Source organism: Athalia rosae, chromosome 1 (assembly GCF_917208135.1).
Source record: "Athalia rosae chromosome 1, iyAthRosa1.1, whole genome shotgun sequence".
NCBI lineage: Eukaryota > Metazoa > Arthropoda > Insecta > Hymenoptera > Athaliidae > Athalia > Athalia rosae.
In genome coordinates this window covers 5,491,915-5,509,330 of record NC_064026.1, presented here as the reverse complement: position 1 = coordinate 5,509,330, position 17,416 = coordinate 5,491,915, and the positions used below count along the sequence as shown (strand labels likewise).

Genomic DNA, 17,416 nt, shown 5'->3' with positions numbered 1-17,416 from the left:
ATTATTGTACGTACAGTATACGAATAGAAAGTATACGATCAGCTTCGGAGGACATCGCGCCGAAGCGCATTCGGTCGTCGCGTAGATAGATCCTAGGCTAATCGATCTTCCGCACTCCATCTCACCGGATTTCCGATCCTATCTCTTCCTCTGTGAACTCAGGTGTGCTTAATTTGGAAATGAATTCTAGCTGAAAAAAATTCAAAAGGGACACGAAAACCAGGGGCAATTTTCCACCTTGTTACGCGTCCCTGAGACGCACATCTCGAGTTCCTACTCGGCTTGAAGAGGAAAAAAATAACGAAATAATTTATCGGCGTAGCGTCGAAGAATTTTCGAATTTTGTCAGCGACGCCGGGCGCCGGGATTCCATAGTTTCGCCCCTGTTACGCTCAACAAGTAGTCGTCGTGCGGTGTGTGCTGCGTGTGTGGTGGGGGAAATCGGAGAGACGCGTTGCCCTGTCCGACGACGACCGTAGAGTCGAACGAGCGAGCGAAGCCGTGCGGCACCCGTCAGTAGAGACTTCTCACTTCAGTCAGTGAGTCAAGTCTGCTTGGTGAGTGTCCGTCGTTGGAAGAGCGTACGACAGGGTGGTAGTAGATCGAGTATCGCATAGGTCGGTGTTAACTGAGTGTATGGTAAACGTTCCATCGAATTTTTCATCGGTAAAAAATCAGGGGCATCATTATGCCGGCCCGTAGCCGTAGAGCAGCTTTTAGGAGCGTCGCGATATCATAGCAAACGAGTAAACAAGTGGAAGGTATCGAAGTAAAGTTCGAATCCGAGTGAAGATCCGAGTGCGACGAAGAGCGGAAAAAATCTATTCGAAATAGCTGCCCCGCTATCGAGAAGATAAGGATAAGTAGTTGTGCGATGTGCGTCGAGACGATGACGGGGTGTGTGAGACTAAACAGTGAAAGAGTAAAAATGCAACGACACGAAGACGAAGAAGAAGAAGAGGAGCAGTGGCGGCAGCAACGGCAACGACGACACCGAGAACCTCTGCAACATGGGGCCCGATACACTCGGATAGCATCGTCGTCGGCTACGATGTCCGTCGTACGGGCGAGGCCCCTCGTGCTCGTATTGTTAGTGTTCCTCTGTGGAACTTTAGGTGAGTGAACCGTACCGGTTTTTATGTTTGTGTGTACGTAAGCCTGAGACACAACTTGCGCTTGGCTTCCATCCTACGAACGCATCGCAACGCAACGACTCCGTGCATACAAGAGATTTTAGATCCTTGAAGAAGAACGGGCCCATAAGTTTCCAGCTACATCCTCCAGGTCGTGCGCTCTTTGTGCTCCTCTACTACGTGTACACCACGTTCGTACGCGGTGATGTAGTATGGTAGTAATGCACAGAATGCAACCCGAGTTGATTGCCATTGCTGCACAGAGTGGGTCTTTAACCGCAGAAGAAATTCAAGTGGAATTGATTTATTTTAATCGTTGGATCGAGGAGACCGACTGGTAATGGGCTCAAACGATCTTTGAGCTTTCGGTCGAGATTATGATACACGACGAGAACGCGCCTTTCAGAAATTTCTTTCAATTGCACAAAAGCTCTACGGTAACGGCAACGGAAAGCGTGTCGTTTCTCTTTCCCTCTTTCCTAGAGCTCTGAGCGAAAGAATATATGCAACTAGTTTTTTTTTTTTTTTCCTTATTTTTATTTTAACGTGGGAAACGCGCGGCATTATGGCATAGTAAAAGTTGGATAAAATAAAATAATGGTAGGCGGAGGAAAAAAGAGAGAGCGGAAGGAGGGTGGCCATAATAAAAGGAATTTGAATTTTACCCCGGGGTAAGGATATTAACGTATATGAATGCCCAGGTTAAAGACTCGCATTATTTGCGACGGTTAAACGTATGCGCGTCCTACGTTCTACCGGTTTTACGGTATAGCCTATCTACCCATTGTACACATATTTCACAACGGCATGGGCATAACGAACGGGGACCTCTACTCGTGTGTAAAGGTTCTTCGGCGGAGATGATATCGTTGCTTTTCAAACTCATGGAATATTCACAGCCAGTTTGAACGGTCGTACGCTCGTATTACGTGGTCGTACACTCGTTATTCTTAATTTCCTTTCTCTTTATTTTTATTTAATTTTTTTTTTTTTTCTAAAACCGAATCTCAACACGTCTGTTTGTCTGGCCGGTGTGCGCCGAAAAATACATGCCTATGTACACAAATGCGTATTAAGATTATGCTAATTGGCAGATAGGTTTTTTAAAGGTAATATCGGATTAACATAACGAGGGAGCCAGAATAGAACGAACGCGTTATAGTCAGTCGGCTGCGGTGGAAGCCGGACGAATGAAATCTCCAATGTTAAAAGTTGAACAAGAAAACAGGCAAGTGTCTCTTCCGGGATTTAAAAAAATTCTCCGTTTTATAATACCAGCGTATACCAGGTATCGCAACGTGTGTCATAATTTTTCCCAAGAATCATATCGTCGACTTGTGGTATTTATAGATGAAGAGTAAGTAGGCACCGCGCTCTCCTCAGAGCGTTACACGTAATACACAAAATACGCTTGTAAGATGAGCAGCGACATTTCTGTCCTGAAGGACGTGGAAAGAAATAAATCAAGACAATAAGGTAAACCCCGAGAGATCGGAGAGCTGGGACAAAGGGAGTTGAGGTCGCCGTCCGCCGGTTGTGGGTGTGTACAAGAACTATACCTACATGGTGTATTGGCCGTAGTGTGGTGGCTCGTACCTCACTCACCTCAGCGTCAGGGGCGAACAAAGTTTCATCCGAGATCGGGTGCTCGAGATGTTGGTGCCCGAAATCCGAACTTCGTATCCGCGATAATCACGTTCTATACTCCTTTTCATTCCCGTCGTCGTCGTCATCGCATCATCGATTAATTTTGTTCGGAGAACCAACGGTTTCTTGCCACCGGCTGTTTGTCCGATCACCGTCGTCGTACTCTACGTCGTTGTGTCAGTGCGACTGACTAACCTGAGGCGACGGTGACGCGGCTAAAACATTTCGTAGTATAGTGGATTTATTAATATGTGCATGCGACGTATAGTACGCGATATCAGCCGACGATGGCCTACGCGTAAAACCTTTCACGTGAATGAGGAGAGGAGGTAGAAATAAGCAAGAGCAGACGCGGCGTGTGCGAGTAACGTGAGCACGGTTTCAACGTTGCCTCTTGCTCTTGGTTAAGTCGAGCTATAGATTTTCCAAGTATTCATTACACTTCAATTTCCATATGTCTCTCTGCGCTCGTTAGGAAACACCGACAATTGATGATCATTGAAGTAAACGGATGATGGAGCACGTACATCTTTTTTTTTTCTTATTCTTAATATCCCTCCACCGCTCTCTTCGTCTCTCAATCTCTCCGACATCCATTTGCTCCAGTTTTCTCGCGGGATGGAATGTCTTCATGTGTCTCTCTTCATGTTTGCCTCCCTAATTAGATCGCTGTTCATTAAACCGGCCACCCCAATTCTAACAACAAGTTATGACCGCGTTGCTGTTTCATTGGCTCGCTGTGATTAGGGATTCCCCGGACCTATATTACCGCTGTTGCTGCTGCTGCTGCTGCTGCTGCTCCTGCTGTTGCAGCCACTCAGATTTGACGACGTATGTATCATACATACAGGAATTAAACTCGGCCAACTATTAATAATATTTTACTCAACTTTCATCAGCGCAGCATGCGATATTTGTTTTAATTCTTCCGAGTCGTTCGCGTATTTAGCGAGAGAGACCGCCGTGGATATAATTAAAGCGGGATTTAATTAAACGACAAAAATGCAAAAATGTATATTATATTCGTATACGCGTACTAGCGAGAGATTTTTCTTGTTCTCGAAAATTCCATTAACCGAGCCCATACGTATAGACGCGTTTTTAATTATTTCTCAGATAACTTACGGATGTATAATTTGACCGTGGGGACTCCGATAATATGTTTATCTGATATATATATATTTTTTTTTTTTTGATACTTGTCGTAATATATGATGCAGTCATTCGTTCAAAGTTACAGAACACCTACATTCGTATACGTATACACACGTACTCACATACGTAAATACGGTCCGATCGAAAAATTTGTTCGTTAGGAAGTCATTTAAATTATCGGAAATTCTGGACGTTAACAGATAACCTGTACACATAACCAGCTCGTTATACATATGTTGAGATGAAACATTACTACTTCAGCTGCTGTACTATCCGTAAATGGGTTTTTTTCATTTTTTTTTTCTAATTTTTTATTACAACCCGGTGTTCGTATACATCCCATGGTTTTTCGCGTAATCCGATACGAGCTCATGATCTGGTCAGTGAAAAAAATTTTTTTTCCTCTAGTCCTGATGAATAACTTTGAATTTTCGGACGCCTCGCAGCGTATACCTGCACGTATAATGTGCTCTGCAGCAGTTGCTACCGTGAAATGAGAACGCATGGGCCAAATTCTCCCTGGCGGTGGTCCGTTTTCGCGAGTTCGTCGTCGGCTTAGAACGATGAAACGAGCTTAAAGCGAAGTTTAAATCAGGTTTTCAACGTACATTTCAGCAGGTAGTGGTTGGTAGGTGTAGGTAGGTGGGTAGTTAGGTAGGAAGGAAGGTAGAGGTAGCTTCGCGTGGCAGTTAAGCCAGCCATTGGCGTCGGAGGTCTACACACTTTTGCTATAGTCCGCTCTCCGAAAGATCATCAGCTGCGGGCCTCGCGCGCGGTTTTCTTCTACCCCTATTTTTATTTATTTATTTTTTTTTTCATATATCTTTTTTGTACCCTTTTCTCTTGGGTTATTTTTTTTTTTTTTATTCTTTCCCGGTACAATTTTCTTCTTTTTTTCTCTCTTACCTCGAGTGTTTAGATCTCTTGAACCACGAGTGGCGCATACAGGGTCTTGTAAGGGTGGGAGGAGGGCAAAACTTTAGTCCTCTTAAATAAAGAAACCGGTCAGATTTCCTTCCTTCTCGTTCACAATGGCTTCGAGCTACATGAACTTAATAATAAGCGGAATGTAAGAGCGAAAATTTTCTCTAATAACGCTATACCGGTACCGCACCACCGGTCGCAACGGATTTTCGGAATTACATCCCTTATTGCTCGTATGCTTGTTTCGCACGGTATATGGTAGCTGCACCATGGCTTTTATACGCGTATTCCTACCCGCCAACTATATAACCTCCCTGTAATATTCTCATTCCATAATTGCTTAATCATTTATAATCGCGCGGCACGCGCGTAAAGGTCGCGAATAAACGGGCCACCTCTCTTCCACCCCCGCGTCGAAGAACGTTTCGTATTATTAATACACCGCAACTGTGGCTCTACGTTTTATAGGATAACACCACGCATTATTGATAATACAGGGGTGTAATTATCCGTATAGCTGAGGCATCCGTCACATTATCGCGTACGGAATTTTTGAACGGCAAAAATGTTGCAGTGTAACAATTTGACGATCGTGTCCATATATGTAAATGTATACGATGTGGGGGTATGTACGTACATGACGGTGAAAATATCAAGTTCGGGGCGAAAAGAAAATTTCAAAGCGGAAGGTTTAATATGAATTTTCATCAAAAGCGCGCGCTTATATTTTATTGTGCAATAATAGATATACTCGCTCGTATCAACGTGTGTTCTAACTCTTGGCGGAGTGCATAACTAGACGAAATATGCCACGGTAGTACCGGCGATACCGGCTGCAGCTGTCGGGGAAGGTTTTGTACAGCCGTTATTCGTGTGTTGCTCACGTACACGTGCGTACGTACAGATGTATTGTATAGGTGTAAGATCGGAATTATATAGCGGCAGAGCTGCCGCTGCTACTCTGCCGCTGAATGCACCGACGTACGCAGGTGGCCATATTGTTAGTCGTAGTCCACCCCGCACAATATTGTACAATTTTTCCCCAACGTTTAGCCCCGTCCTTCTCCATAAGCTCCGCGATGAAGGACCGGTCGTGTCCCGCTTGAATTGGTGTTTGTTCATTCATACGCTTTTTATCGGATTTGGAATAATCGACAATTCTATTATGTACACGTTTCTCATTATTATCATCGCCCAAGTGATTGAAATTAATTTCTTTTTTTTATTTTATTTTACCGTATATACGCTTGCGCGATGATAATTGTTACTGTCGGTGCAATAATCCCATTTATAGCCATGACAGCTGTACCGCAAATTGTAATCTGTGGCTAAATTTCCGCACGGAAGTTTGCAATGTGAATGGCATCGAGGCAACGAATAACCAATATCGTCCCTATACGGAAAATGATATCTCCACCGCATTTATTCCTGCAGCGTATGTGCCTGGTTCAAAGTATTCGGATTTTATTCGGGTATTCCTTGGTCGAACATGTCCCGCGTATGCCCCACGTGTATAACTCTGGGGATACGCGAACAAGGAAAAACTAAATTTTCCCTTTCATATTCGCGAATAAAGTCGCGACGCAGAGGAAGTACTGTATTTTGGCGTGTGGCACGAAAAACTAGAAGCAGTGCCAATCGCACGAATATAACGTTTGACGAGATGGTAATACGCTTTTGAATATTTTCTTCCCGTACGTATAAATATATTTGCTCACCAATTGGATTTTCACGTGCATGTATTTCGCTGCTCAGATTCGACGTGTAGTACCTACCTACCTAGCCGCGCTCGTTGCGAGAAATCACTCAAAACGAAAGACGCGAGGAAAAATGGGATTTTTCTCGGGGCACTCGAACGAGTAAAATCCCTGACAATGACTCGAAGAAACCGTTCCACGGACTCCCCCCCCCCCCCTAATGAGTTGTAACATGATGATCCGTTCAATTAAGTGAAATGAGAAAAGGAGAATTAAAATTTACGTAAGTCAGCTCTTCAGGGTCAAAAGTTGATCAATTACATCATCTGCAACGAAAGAGATTCTGCTGAGCATCCGAGCGATATCTCGCCTCGATAAATCCTCAAGAGGGAGAGGAAACCCGGAGTGCATGGAAAGTAAAATATTCGAAACGTGCGGCGTTGTGTTGTGGGAGATTGCGTTGGCCAGCATCAGCCGCATCAGCTACACGTATACCTATATCAAAGTAAACGCAACGCGCGAGGCATATACTACGTGGATAATCTAGCAGCGAGTGGCATGTTCTGTGGAGGGACCCATAGCAGGAGTAGCGCGTAAGTGAGTCCCCGAGTTTTCGTTGTATGGTCGGAGTGCAACTTTTATACGTGTATCGGATTCACCTCGTGTGAGTGTTTAGCCGGTGGAGAGTCCCGCCGAATGCGGGTCTCCTTCGTCGGCTGGGCTGCCTTTGCTGGCAACATCGCCTGTGAGAATCTGTCAGCTTATTCCAGTTACACCACTTTAGAACTGTACCTATACGCTATATGTATCTAGCATACGGCTATGTACGTATCTCCGACGATAACCGTATACATATATCTTACACGGTCTTGCTTCGCATCGTGCATCAGCTCGAGCTATCCTACTTCTCGCGTTCACCTATGTTGGGCGTCTTTTCACGTAACGTGTAATATGCGGGTTATGCGGTGTAACGCAAGGGCAACGTTCGCCGGCTCGCACTGCCCCTTTCGCATCAATTTCATTTTTTTTTCTCCGTGGGTAGCGAAGATGATTCGAAGTTCAACGGTATTCGATAACGTTACATTTCGATGCGACGGTCGATCGACCGATGAATTAATCAATTTACGTCGGTCACGCCCTTAAGCCCACTAAAAGAAAAGCAGCATATCTTCCTAGTTCTGTAACTGACCATTGTATCCGTACGGTTTATACAAGTGTATATTATACAAATTTGTATAGGAAACGATTCGTTACGGTTGCAGCCCACGTCCCCGTGTCTTCGGTCGACTCAACTGTGCCAACTGTTACGCGGAGGTTCTTTGAAAAAAATAGTCGTACACGAAGTCGATCATGCCCCGGCATAAAGGCACTTTTAACAATGGTATAATATAACGACGATAACGACATCAATAACGATCGACCAAAAATTCCTTCGTGTATAGAGTACGTTCCTCCCCCTTCGCCCCTCGCGTTCGTGCCGCACCGAAAGTTCACGTCCGAACGTCACCAGCGGCGAAACGAACGGGCTGTAGTTCGTTCTCGTTGAAAGATGAAAATAAAAGTTTACAGAAGGGTATGTTTATGAGTTACGTACGTAGGTAGTCGTACTTGTACCGCCTGTGTATGCACACATAGGTAAATCCTTATACCCTGAATATCTCTTACCAACTACTTATACGTATACATGCACTCTGGAGAGTACTTAGCGCGATACCAACTGTATACCAAGGTCGATAAACGTTACGAAAACATCGGTTCTAATTACACGCACTATACGGTGTGTACGTACACGTATATTAACACGGAGAGGAAGCACGTGGACGACGGGTATAATACGCGTACGTGTCACGGTTTTCACGATGCGAGCATACGGAGTGTCCGTATGTACGACGAGCGTTCGTCTGACGAAGGAATCGTACAAGAGGGTTTCGGAGTCACATTTTTAGAGGCTCTGTTATTCGAAATAATATTTCTGACTGCCTTAAAAAGTCGTGACAATCAACAGCTTTCGCTGCCTTTTATTAGAAATCTAATACAGTTTTCGAAACTGGTAAAAATGCTCGAGTGGTTTTTTTTTATCTATTAGAAGCGGAACAACCGACCGGACGTTCGCTAAAACCGAAAGTTTCGCCGCAGATAATTTTTGCTGACAATGAAACGGCGTACGATGTTGGTATAGGAAAATAAGCAAGGACATTAGAAAAATAAAAGTCGGGAACAGGACGCCCGGAAACTACGTTTTAACGATGTTTTAACGTAAAACTCTCGTCATTAAAGTCGGTGAACCTCGAGTGAATTCGTTTCTTGGGTCAAATGTGAACATTTCACGTTGTTACACCTACACCCGTGTGTAGCCGTGTGCTAGTGAGACGATCTGAGTAATTATAGTGGGCGGGGTCCGTTCGACCGAAGATAGGTATAGAACATTTCCGTACGCGGTTTCGTACCTATATATATATATGTATAGATTCGGTGCAGCCGGGGCTCTCTCTACCCCCTGCACGGTCCAAACGAGAGACCAGAAAAGAGTTGACAATGAAAGGCACGACGCAACGCGACAGGAACCGTGACACACTGACAACGATAAGAACACCGACGCCCAACGAGCCGAGTAAAATGGAAGGAGAAAACGAAGACGGAGAACGTTTTACTGATTTGATAAGGCAACGAGCAGCAGCACCAAACGTGCAGTGACGCAAGCTGCTGTACGGTCGTACTTTTCTCAGAAATACCAGCTCGCTGACTCAGGTATCGCTACGGTAGTATACAGCACCCATAGGTGTACGCGGGGCACTCACACGTGCGACAATATCTTCATCACTGACTAACAGTCTCTGGATATATTATCATGACGTCATGCATTCTTGACGTTTAGATATTATACCCAACGTTTCTACGTATAACGCCGATATAGGTGTGTATACCACTCGTACTCGTGTATGTACGTACGGGTGTAGGTACAAGTCATTGATTTTATGCATCGTTCGTATGTTGGCGCAATTATTGATTTCCTTTCAAACTCCGGATGGCTTTTATCTCGCATCTTGAAATAATTAAAACTATCTTTTTGTCCCACTTCCCCCTCCCCCCCCCACACTTTTTTCCCCCCGGCGTATAATACGTATGCATGTGTGCATGTACGCGATCATTGTGAGCAAAACGATCGCTCGCATTCTTTCGATTCCAGCTCATATACGCATCGAATAATTAACGAAGCGTCGAGTCAGTCACGGGAAAGTTTTTTCCTAGTAATTTTTTCTATACAGGTACGCGGTGTGTTTAAATACATGAGGGTACGTACGTATAAACGAAGTGAAAACTGTAGAATTTTTCCAACCTATAACCATGCGGATTCATGCACAGTGATTTATTAACTTTAGCTATCCGTACGCGATTACAAGCCATAACGAGCTCTTGCCAGCAAAACGTGGGTATTCATGTTGCACGTCATATCGCGTTTGTAAAAAATAATTGAACCGTATTTAATATTGCAATATACCTACACACGAGTTACAGATATATATATATATTCAATTTATACGCGTTTGTACAACCGCGGAATCGGTTTGTACGACTATATATGTATATATATATATATCGTATGCAACGTGTACGCATCATATACGCGATAACATCCCGCTCCTACCTTTTTGGTTTGCGTCGTAAAATCTTTCCAACACACGTAACCGAACTGGACGTCAGTTTCAACCCCCTAATGGTCCGTGCGCGACTCGTCCGGAGTCAACCACGTCGTCTGTAGAGCGGACGGTGTAATGGATATTGGTGTCTCTTATTCTGCGGGGTATAAGTAACCGTATATTTATTTTATACTATAAACCGTCTACGTATATGTATATCGTATGTATTCTTATTATGTACAGGATGTACACACGTACATAGGTGTATACCTGTATTGTTACACTATACTCCCGCACGTTATACAGCCCCGCTATAGATCCTCGGTGGATCGGGGAACCAGGTAATACGAAATATAGTGGCACTAGCAGTGGTAGCACGAGGATATAAGGGAATAGGCTAAGTTAACTACTAACTCATTAACGTAAGTAGCGAGCTAGATGCTGTCCGTACAACGTGGAACGAAGTAGTGGCGGGCGGCAGCGCTATAGCCACTGTAAATTGTGAGCTAACTTGATTAGCCTCCAGAGAATCACTTGGATTTAGAATGGGAACCATCCGGGGCGTTGGACGATGAGATAGAGAAGTGCAAGAGCGGTATAGAGGAAGAGAAGCGAATTGCCCCGGGACGACAGAAGACCGTATTAAATACATTAAGATATAATATTGTAACAAAGCATCAACTGCACGCAACTTCTATGCAAAGGGCGCGCGCGGGATAGAAAATTTTTTTATTTCCCCTTTCCCTTTCCATTATCTTTGTGTTACGTAATTCTTTCGAATTTATCGATCACCCGCGTACACGATACCCATGTAGTATATATTTATTTATTTTATACAAGCGATCGACTGCGGGGTAGGTACCTAATTTCCGTTTTTGAGGTATTACAACGACAAGAAGTTAAAGACACGGTGAAATATTTTCATTGCTCCCCCTCCACCTAATTATTTCTCGATTAGCTCGTCTTTTCAGTTTCATGACGATGGCTTGTAAAATTTTCTTTTTTCTCTTTGCTTTTGCAAAACGCCTTGTTATGATTCAGAATCTTCTTGCGATACTTTTCTACACTCTTTTCTCGATCTTTTTTTTTTTCTTTTTGTCTTATACGCGCTCACCTGATTCTTTTCCACTCCGTCAACTCGGCGCTAAGATTCTTACATTATTTCTAATTAGGAAGACTTTATCGTGCCGTATAATGTTTCTTTTTCCCCCTACTCCGTACCTCGTAATTTCAAAGAGTTGTACTTCATCCGGGCATCCGACCGCTCGCGATCTTTCTCTGCGGTGTTTGGACATTTTCTATATTTTCGAATACTTTCTTGATATTTCTCCAGGGAAAAATCCAAAACTTGATACCGCACAATTTCCCTCGCCAAAATCCCTTGGATTCCCAATCCCTTAAGCCGGGTATATCCGCGCCCGTATCATACGTATAAATTCTTCTTCTTACGCACGCGACATCCTTGAAAAGTAGCGTGGTGAAATTATCTTGCTGCACAAAGATGGCCGCGGATGCAACTCGTTTCCAGCTTCCTTCAACCTTCGAGCTGCAGACACGACGGGGAGAATAGAGCGTAACGAGTGCTCGAGTTACGTTTACGTTCCGCGCTTATATTTTTACATACATATATGTATATGTATATGTATATCTGCCCGCTTATGTGCATGTGCATATAACGCGAGTATGTGTGCGTAAAAGAAGGTGTACATAACGCGCGCTTACACCTATCTGTGTGGTATATTTGCGCAAACATATAATATAGTTATCCGCTAAATGCAACGGTGGCCGCCGACCGTACGGGAAAAAGTCCCTTTCTCAGAGGGGAGAAGAAAAAGAACCAGTTAAAAAGACTGCTGCGGCGTAATCGAATCTCGCGCATTTCCGTGAGCGTTTTACTCAGCATCTTCCATCTTCTTAGGGGAAACGATTTCGGCCGGTAGCGACGATTTTTGAACGTACATCGAAAATTTCAATGACAGATTTTTCAAACTTGGATTCGACTAAACGCGTCAACGGAAATTCCGTCACATTTTTCGTCGGAAGAATTTCTGGGTCGATTCATTTCAACGTTCGTTTAGATCAGATATTAGCTGATAGGTATATATACGTAACGTAAGACAATGAATGTTTCATTAGACACCAAGTACAGGAGTGCAAGAGCGCGCGACCTCCGCTGAGGAATATGAGATTATATTCGTTAATACATCGTACGTGAGATGTGCTGCGAAATTATCTGTAATACGCGTGTGTCTGGACTCACCGTGCATACGCAGGGTAAAGGAATTATGACTTTATTTATTCATTGATCCAAATAACGAGGGATTACGATAATTGTAGAGGCAATACAGCTACTGTTTTACTAATACATGCTGACAGAGGGACTCGAATTCGAGAGAAAAAAATAAATTAATAGACGCAAAGTACGTTGCAGTAAAATTAATTAATCCAATTCCAGGTGTTCGTCAAACGTTGTATAAATGGTTGATAAATTTTTTTGCTACGCGTATATTCACGGTAACCGTAAAATAATACGTATATACGTATGTATATATCGCGTGGACACAGGTATGGTACGCTACGACCCGTTCATCGTTGGTCAAAGTCATCGATCCTCCGAATGAAAATAATGCGACATTCAAATGGCGACAATTTATACGTTCGCGGAACGTCGATGAGTTTTAAATACCTCTTGGAATTTCGTACCGCAACCCAACGAATAATTGATTGCGTCTAGGAGAATTCTATCGTAATTATGTTCGTCGTGAATGTTGTACGAATAGTTTACAGAATTATAGGGCACCTTGCAGATGAGGTCAAACAGCCTTTCCCCCGATCCTGCAGCTGCCGCTCGCGTATCGGTCAAAGTTGCTCCATATTATTTGCGGGCAAACGGAACGCGCGAGGCCCTTTTCGATACCGCAGATTTCGGCGAATCAACCACCCCTGTATACCTATAATAATAACAACGATAACAACAATAATAACAACATTAAGGGTCGTATTCATCGCGTTGAGGCGCATAAACGACGTTCACGTGAAACTTACATCGTACCTCGCGCATAGTTCTGTAATATAATTTTGGTAATAGTTGCTTCTGACGTACGCGTTTAAGTTGTATGATTTTGCTCCCCGGCTATGCGGCCCGATGTCGGCAACCCCTTTGTCTCTTTGTTACGCGAACGTTCCTAACGGAAGGCGTCGCTTGTACCGGAAACGGAAAAAATATACAATTAGATATTTTATTCAACAAATAATTCAGACTCAGATCACATACTTGAGATTAGAACAGCCTCGACGACGCGCCTTATACACACACCTACCTATACGACTACTATATTTCAAACGGTAATGCAACGACGATTTTTCATTTAGATTTTACACACAAAAGGAATAATCAATACGTTCTAATTGGATCATTGGCTGTAACCGCAGACGAACGTTATTAGAATTCATTCGTTCCATTCTTTTTTTTTTGATTTGATTTGATTTGACTTTTTTTTTTTATTTTTAATTTTTTTTCAATTAATATCACTGAAACATTTTTTGCGGCTAACGAAAATTAATTAAAAAAATTCTTCGATGCAAATCCCGCTCATGTATGCTGTTTTTGTTACACCCACGCGCTCTAGTGTATAGTGCCACGGGTATGACGTGAATTTCGGCTTTTCGATCGATATCTGTATCGAAAAAAAATTTCATACCCCTGATCTATGTTTCGCACATCGCGGGAATAGGTTCGATTCAATTATATACTCTGAAATTTGGTCGTTCCATTTCTTCGATTTTCAACTCCATTCAGGTATAACACATGAGCTGTTTTTATCAAATCCCATAAGATCATCCACCGAGCATCTTCCACGCGAGAAAATTGATCTACGATCCGAGTTAATAGTTGGAATAAAATTTTTTTCTCAATTTTATCGAGTGCTCCTGATTGACGATAACTATACACCCATATATACACGGATCGTTTTTACGGCGTTCGCTCGGCAATATAAGTAAACGTACCTACGGACTGTGCAATTCACGTTATATACTTATATGTATACACAGAGGTATACGTTACACGTATAAAATCGGACTTGAAGGGCATGCAGGTCCGACGATAATATCAGAGGCGTATCTAACTACGGCATAAACCTTTGTTCCGGCTCCGTACCGCCACCGTTCCGTTCTATTCCGTTCTGTTCTCCGTTGCTGATGGTGATGCCAAGAGGGGTTGAAAAGATCTGCAGCCAGGCAACTCGTACTCTCTACTCGCGCTACCCCTGCAAAGTTAACCTACGACCCGGCGTGTATGCGTGACGAGTGTATATGTATGTACGTACATGTACACCGTACACCACGTGTCCCGGATGAAGTACCCATTGGCCTCCGACGGTAAGTCGGCCCATCAAAATTCGATCCACTCTCGAAAGTTAAAATCGACCCTTTTATACACCAGAGCCGAAGCTAATCTTTAAACGCAGCTACTGCTACTTTGTACGCGCAATCGGCGGAGAGAAATATCGGCGTGAGGGATTTATAATTGCGCCTCGCATACATATAAAGGTGTACGTTAATGGGAACGTATATAAACTTAGTTTATGTATATAATACTCTTACATGTGCGATACGTGTATAGCTACCAACACCTATTTATAGTTGCGTACATAGTAGGTAGAACGTGTGTGTATACTCTGTACGCTCGGACGAGTGGCATTCACGCGAGGTTCTACTCATTGAAAGGTTAATTGGCAGCCGATACTGGAGCGAAACTTTGCAAACACGTTACATAGCTGCAGGTATTATGTACGCGTCGTACATGCATATCGTATCGTACGTATGTACGTAGGTGCGGATATATTTAACGAAGAGAAAAGTGAAGAACGTGAAGGGTCGCATTTACGGGACCCTAAAAAAGAAGCAAAGAAAAGTGAGAAAACTGAATTTTCGATCAAACGTGACGCTAAAAAAAACGCAAATTAGCTGGATCAAATGTTCAGTTAACAGTTTCTAATTTTTTTTTTTTTTTTTTCTTTCTTTTCGGTCAACCGATGAATTTCCATAGCGGACTTACTTGTATTAAATACGGGATAAATCCTGCATAAACTTTGGCCGGCTAAAGTCACGTATGTATGCCGGGGGGTAGTCGGTATGTGATAGAGCTAGTTAGGTGGATATAAGATGGACGGGGAGGGGTTGGGGAAAATGAGAAAATTGAAATTTGGTCGTATTCACTCCTCGTACGCGGGGTGTGCCCCCGTCCGCATCGGCGTACGCGCGCGTACAGTTATTACACGCGTCGCGCGTGTCCGTATACGTAAAATATTTTGTGCGTGTAGAGTCGTGAGGATAGGGATGAGATAGCGGGGGCATCGGGCTTTGTATACCGCTCCTGCTTTGTTGGCGGGGCATGCAAATTAAACGAATTTGAATTACACACGGAGTAGGTGCTGCATGTACGTCGCCGCGGTACCTACGTATGCGTACGTATATACGTATATGTATATTCTAAATAGGTGTATAGTTATATTAGGTACAGGGGCGAGAGCCCGTGATTTAATATTGTAAAACAGCCCCGTAACACCGAGTCAGTGGCGGCGGTGGTGGAAAATACCCCCTAGAGTACCGGACTCGTTTTAGCCACGGGGGGTTGATGTAGCTACACGTTCTGTGCAACTGCGATCTCTTTTTCCATTCTTCATATCGCTTATGTAGGTACGGTCCGCTGCACCGCGACCACCGACGGCATCCTTTTCCCTTTTCTCTACTTTTCATCTTTCTCCCGTATACGTGTAACTCGAGCCAACCTATAATTTGAGCTTGAGAGAATAAAAAAAAGGAGATAGGTATGCGCCGCTCTACGTACATATTACTACCTGCTGCACGAGGTTGAACAACTTGTTGCGCGAAATCCGTAGGTAGTTACATAAGTACGCGAGTACGTGTAGTACACCTACCTACACGTTTACCGATGCTGCGTTCCAAGTTTTGCCAGTGGTTTATTACTGCATGAAATTGAACGCGAAAATCATCGAAGAAAAGTGAAAAAAATGTTGACGCGCTTTTTTCGGGATATATGGATGGACAATGAGAAATTTGTATGATTCCTCGCGTCGCATGAGATGTTATATTTTATTGCGAACTTTCGCCTGCCCGATATTCCAAAAATATATTGCAAACAATTCTTAGCGTGTAACAAACTACCGTTCACCTGTAGCGGCAGATATCAAAGGGCCGTCGATATCGGAACATAAATTTTATTTCGATTCGCACATGCGGGATGAGCACTTGGTAAATAGGTGCATCTACGGGTACAGGTATAATGCGGATATGTGTGTGCATTGGAACATTATAGCAAAATTCGTTGAACTGCGCAGCTGCTAGAACTACCGCTGTACCGAGTCATGAGAAATTATTATACCTCGTGCCTATAAGTTCTAACGATATACAGGGATCATACATGTAGTATAATACACGAGAGCCGTACGCGCGTATAGATATATAGCGCGCGAATTAGAACGCGCGAATGATTGTAGGGGTGAAATCAATTTCAGCTGCAGCTACCTTCGTGCGGTATATAGATATGGTTATATATACACGTATAGACCTTCAGGTATAGTTACAGCTGCATCGTATCGCCCACCTCGGGCTGCATACGATTCGACACCTATACGTAATACGTGTAACCTATATATAGAATATAGTACCTTATCACGAAGGTCATAACGTACGTATACGTAGGTGTAACCCCTGCGCCATGGCGCTACATGGTCGAATGATTGCATGCAACCCGGATAAAAGACAATTGATCACCGTATTCTTATTATACTACCCCAACGCAACCTGCGGTTCACCCAATAACCCGATCTTGATGTTCTTCCATTTTTATTTCCAGTTTTATTTATTTTTTTTTTCTTATCCCCGTCCTTCTTGTTGTTCACACTGCATATTAGTTGCATGTGACACGAACTTCTAACCCTCTCCCCTATTTTTCATATACTTTGTACGACATAAACGCGCACACTTCGCCTCACCTGAGTTATGTGCGCGTCGAATATTATGTGTCGTTTTTTTTTTTTTTTCTCTTTTTATTTTCGTGCACACGGTGCACGCGTATTTGGGCAATTCTGATGAGGAAGTATGAAAGTTGAGTGGGAACATTCTCTGAGGTTTCATTTCTTTTCGTTGTTTTATTAGTTTTACTCCACAGGTGTTCCTTTTGTGCCATCGGTGAGCT

General features: G+C 43.4%; 1 protein-coding gene across 1 annotated transcript in view; it reads left to right on the top strand.

Annotated features, from left to right (window-relative positions):
* The first annotated feature begins 465 nt into the window (after window positions 1-465).
* Window positions 466-17,416, top strand: part of LOC105684107 (DE-cadherin) — a 42,446-nt gene continuing 25,495 nt past the window's right edge. The window contains exon 1 of the mRNA XM_012397230.3: window positions 466-1,115. Coding sequence (XP_012252653.2) covers window positions 875-1,115 — 241 coding nt within the window. The 5' untranslated portion in view covers window positions 466-874. The remainder of the gene's footprint in view (window positions 1,116-17,416) is intronic.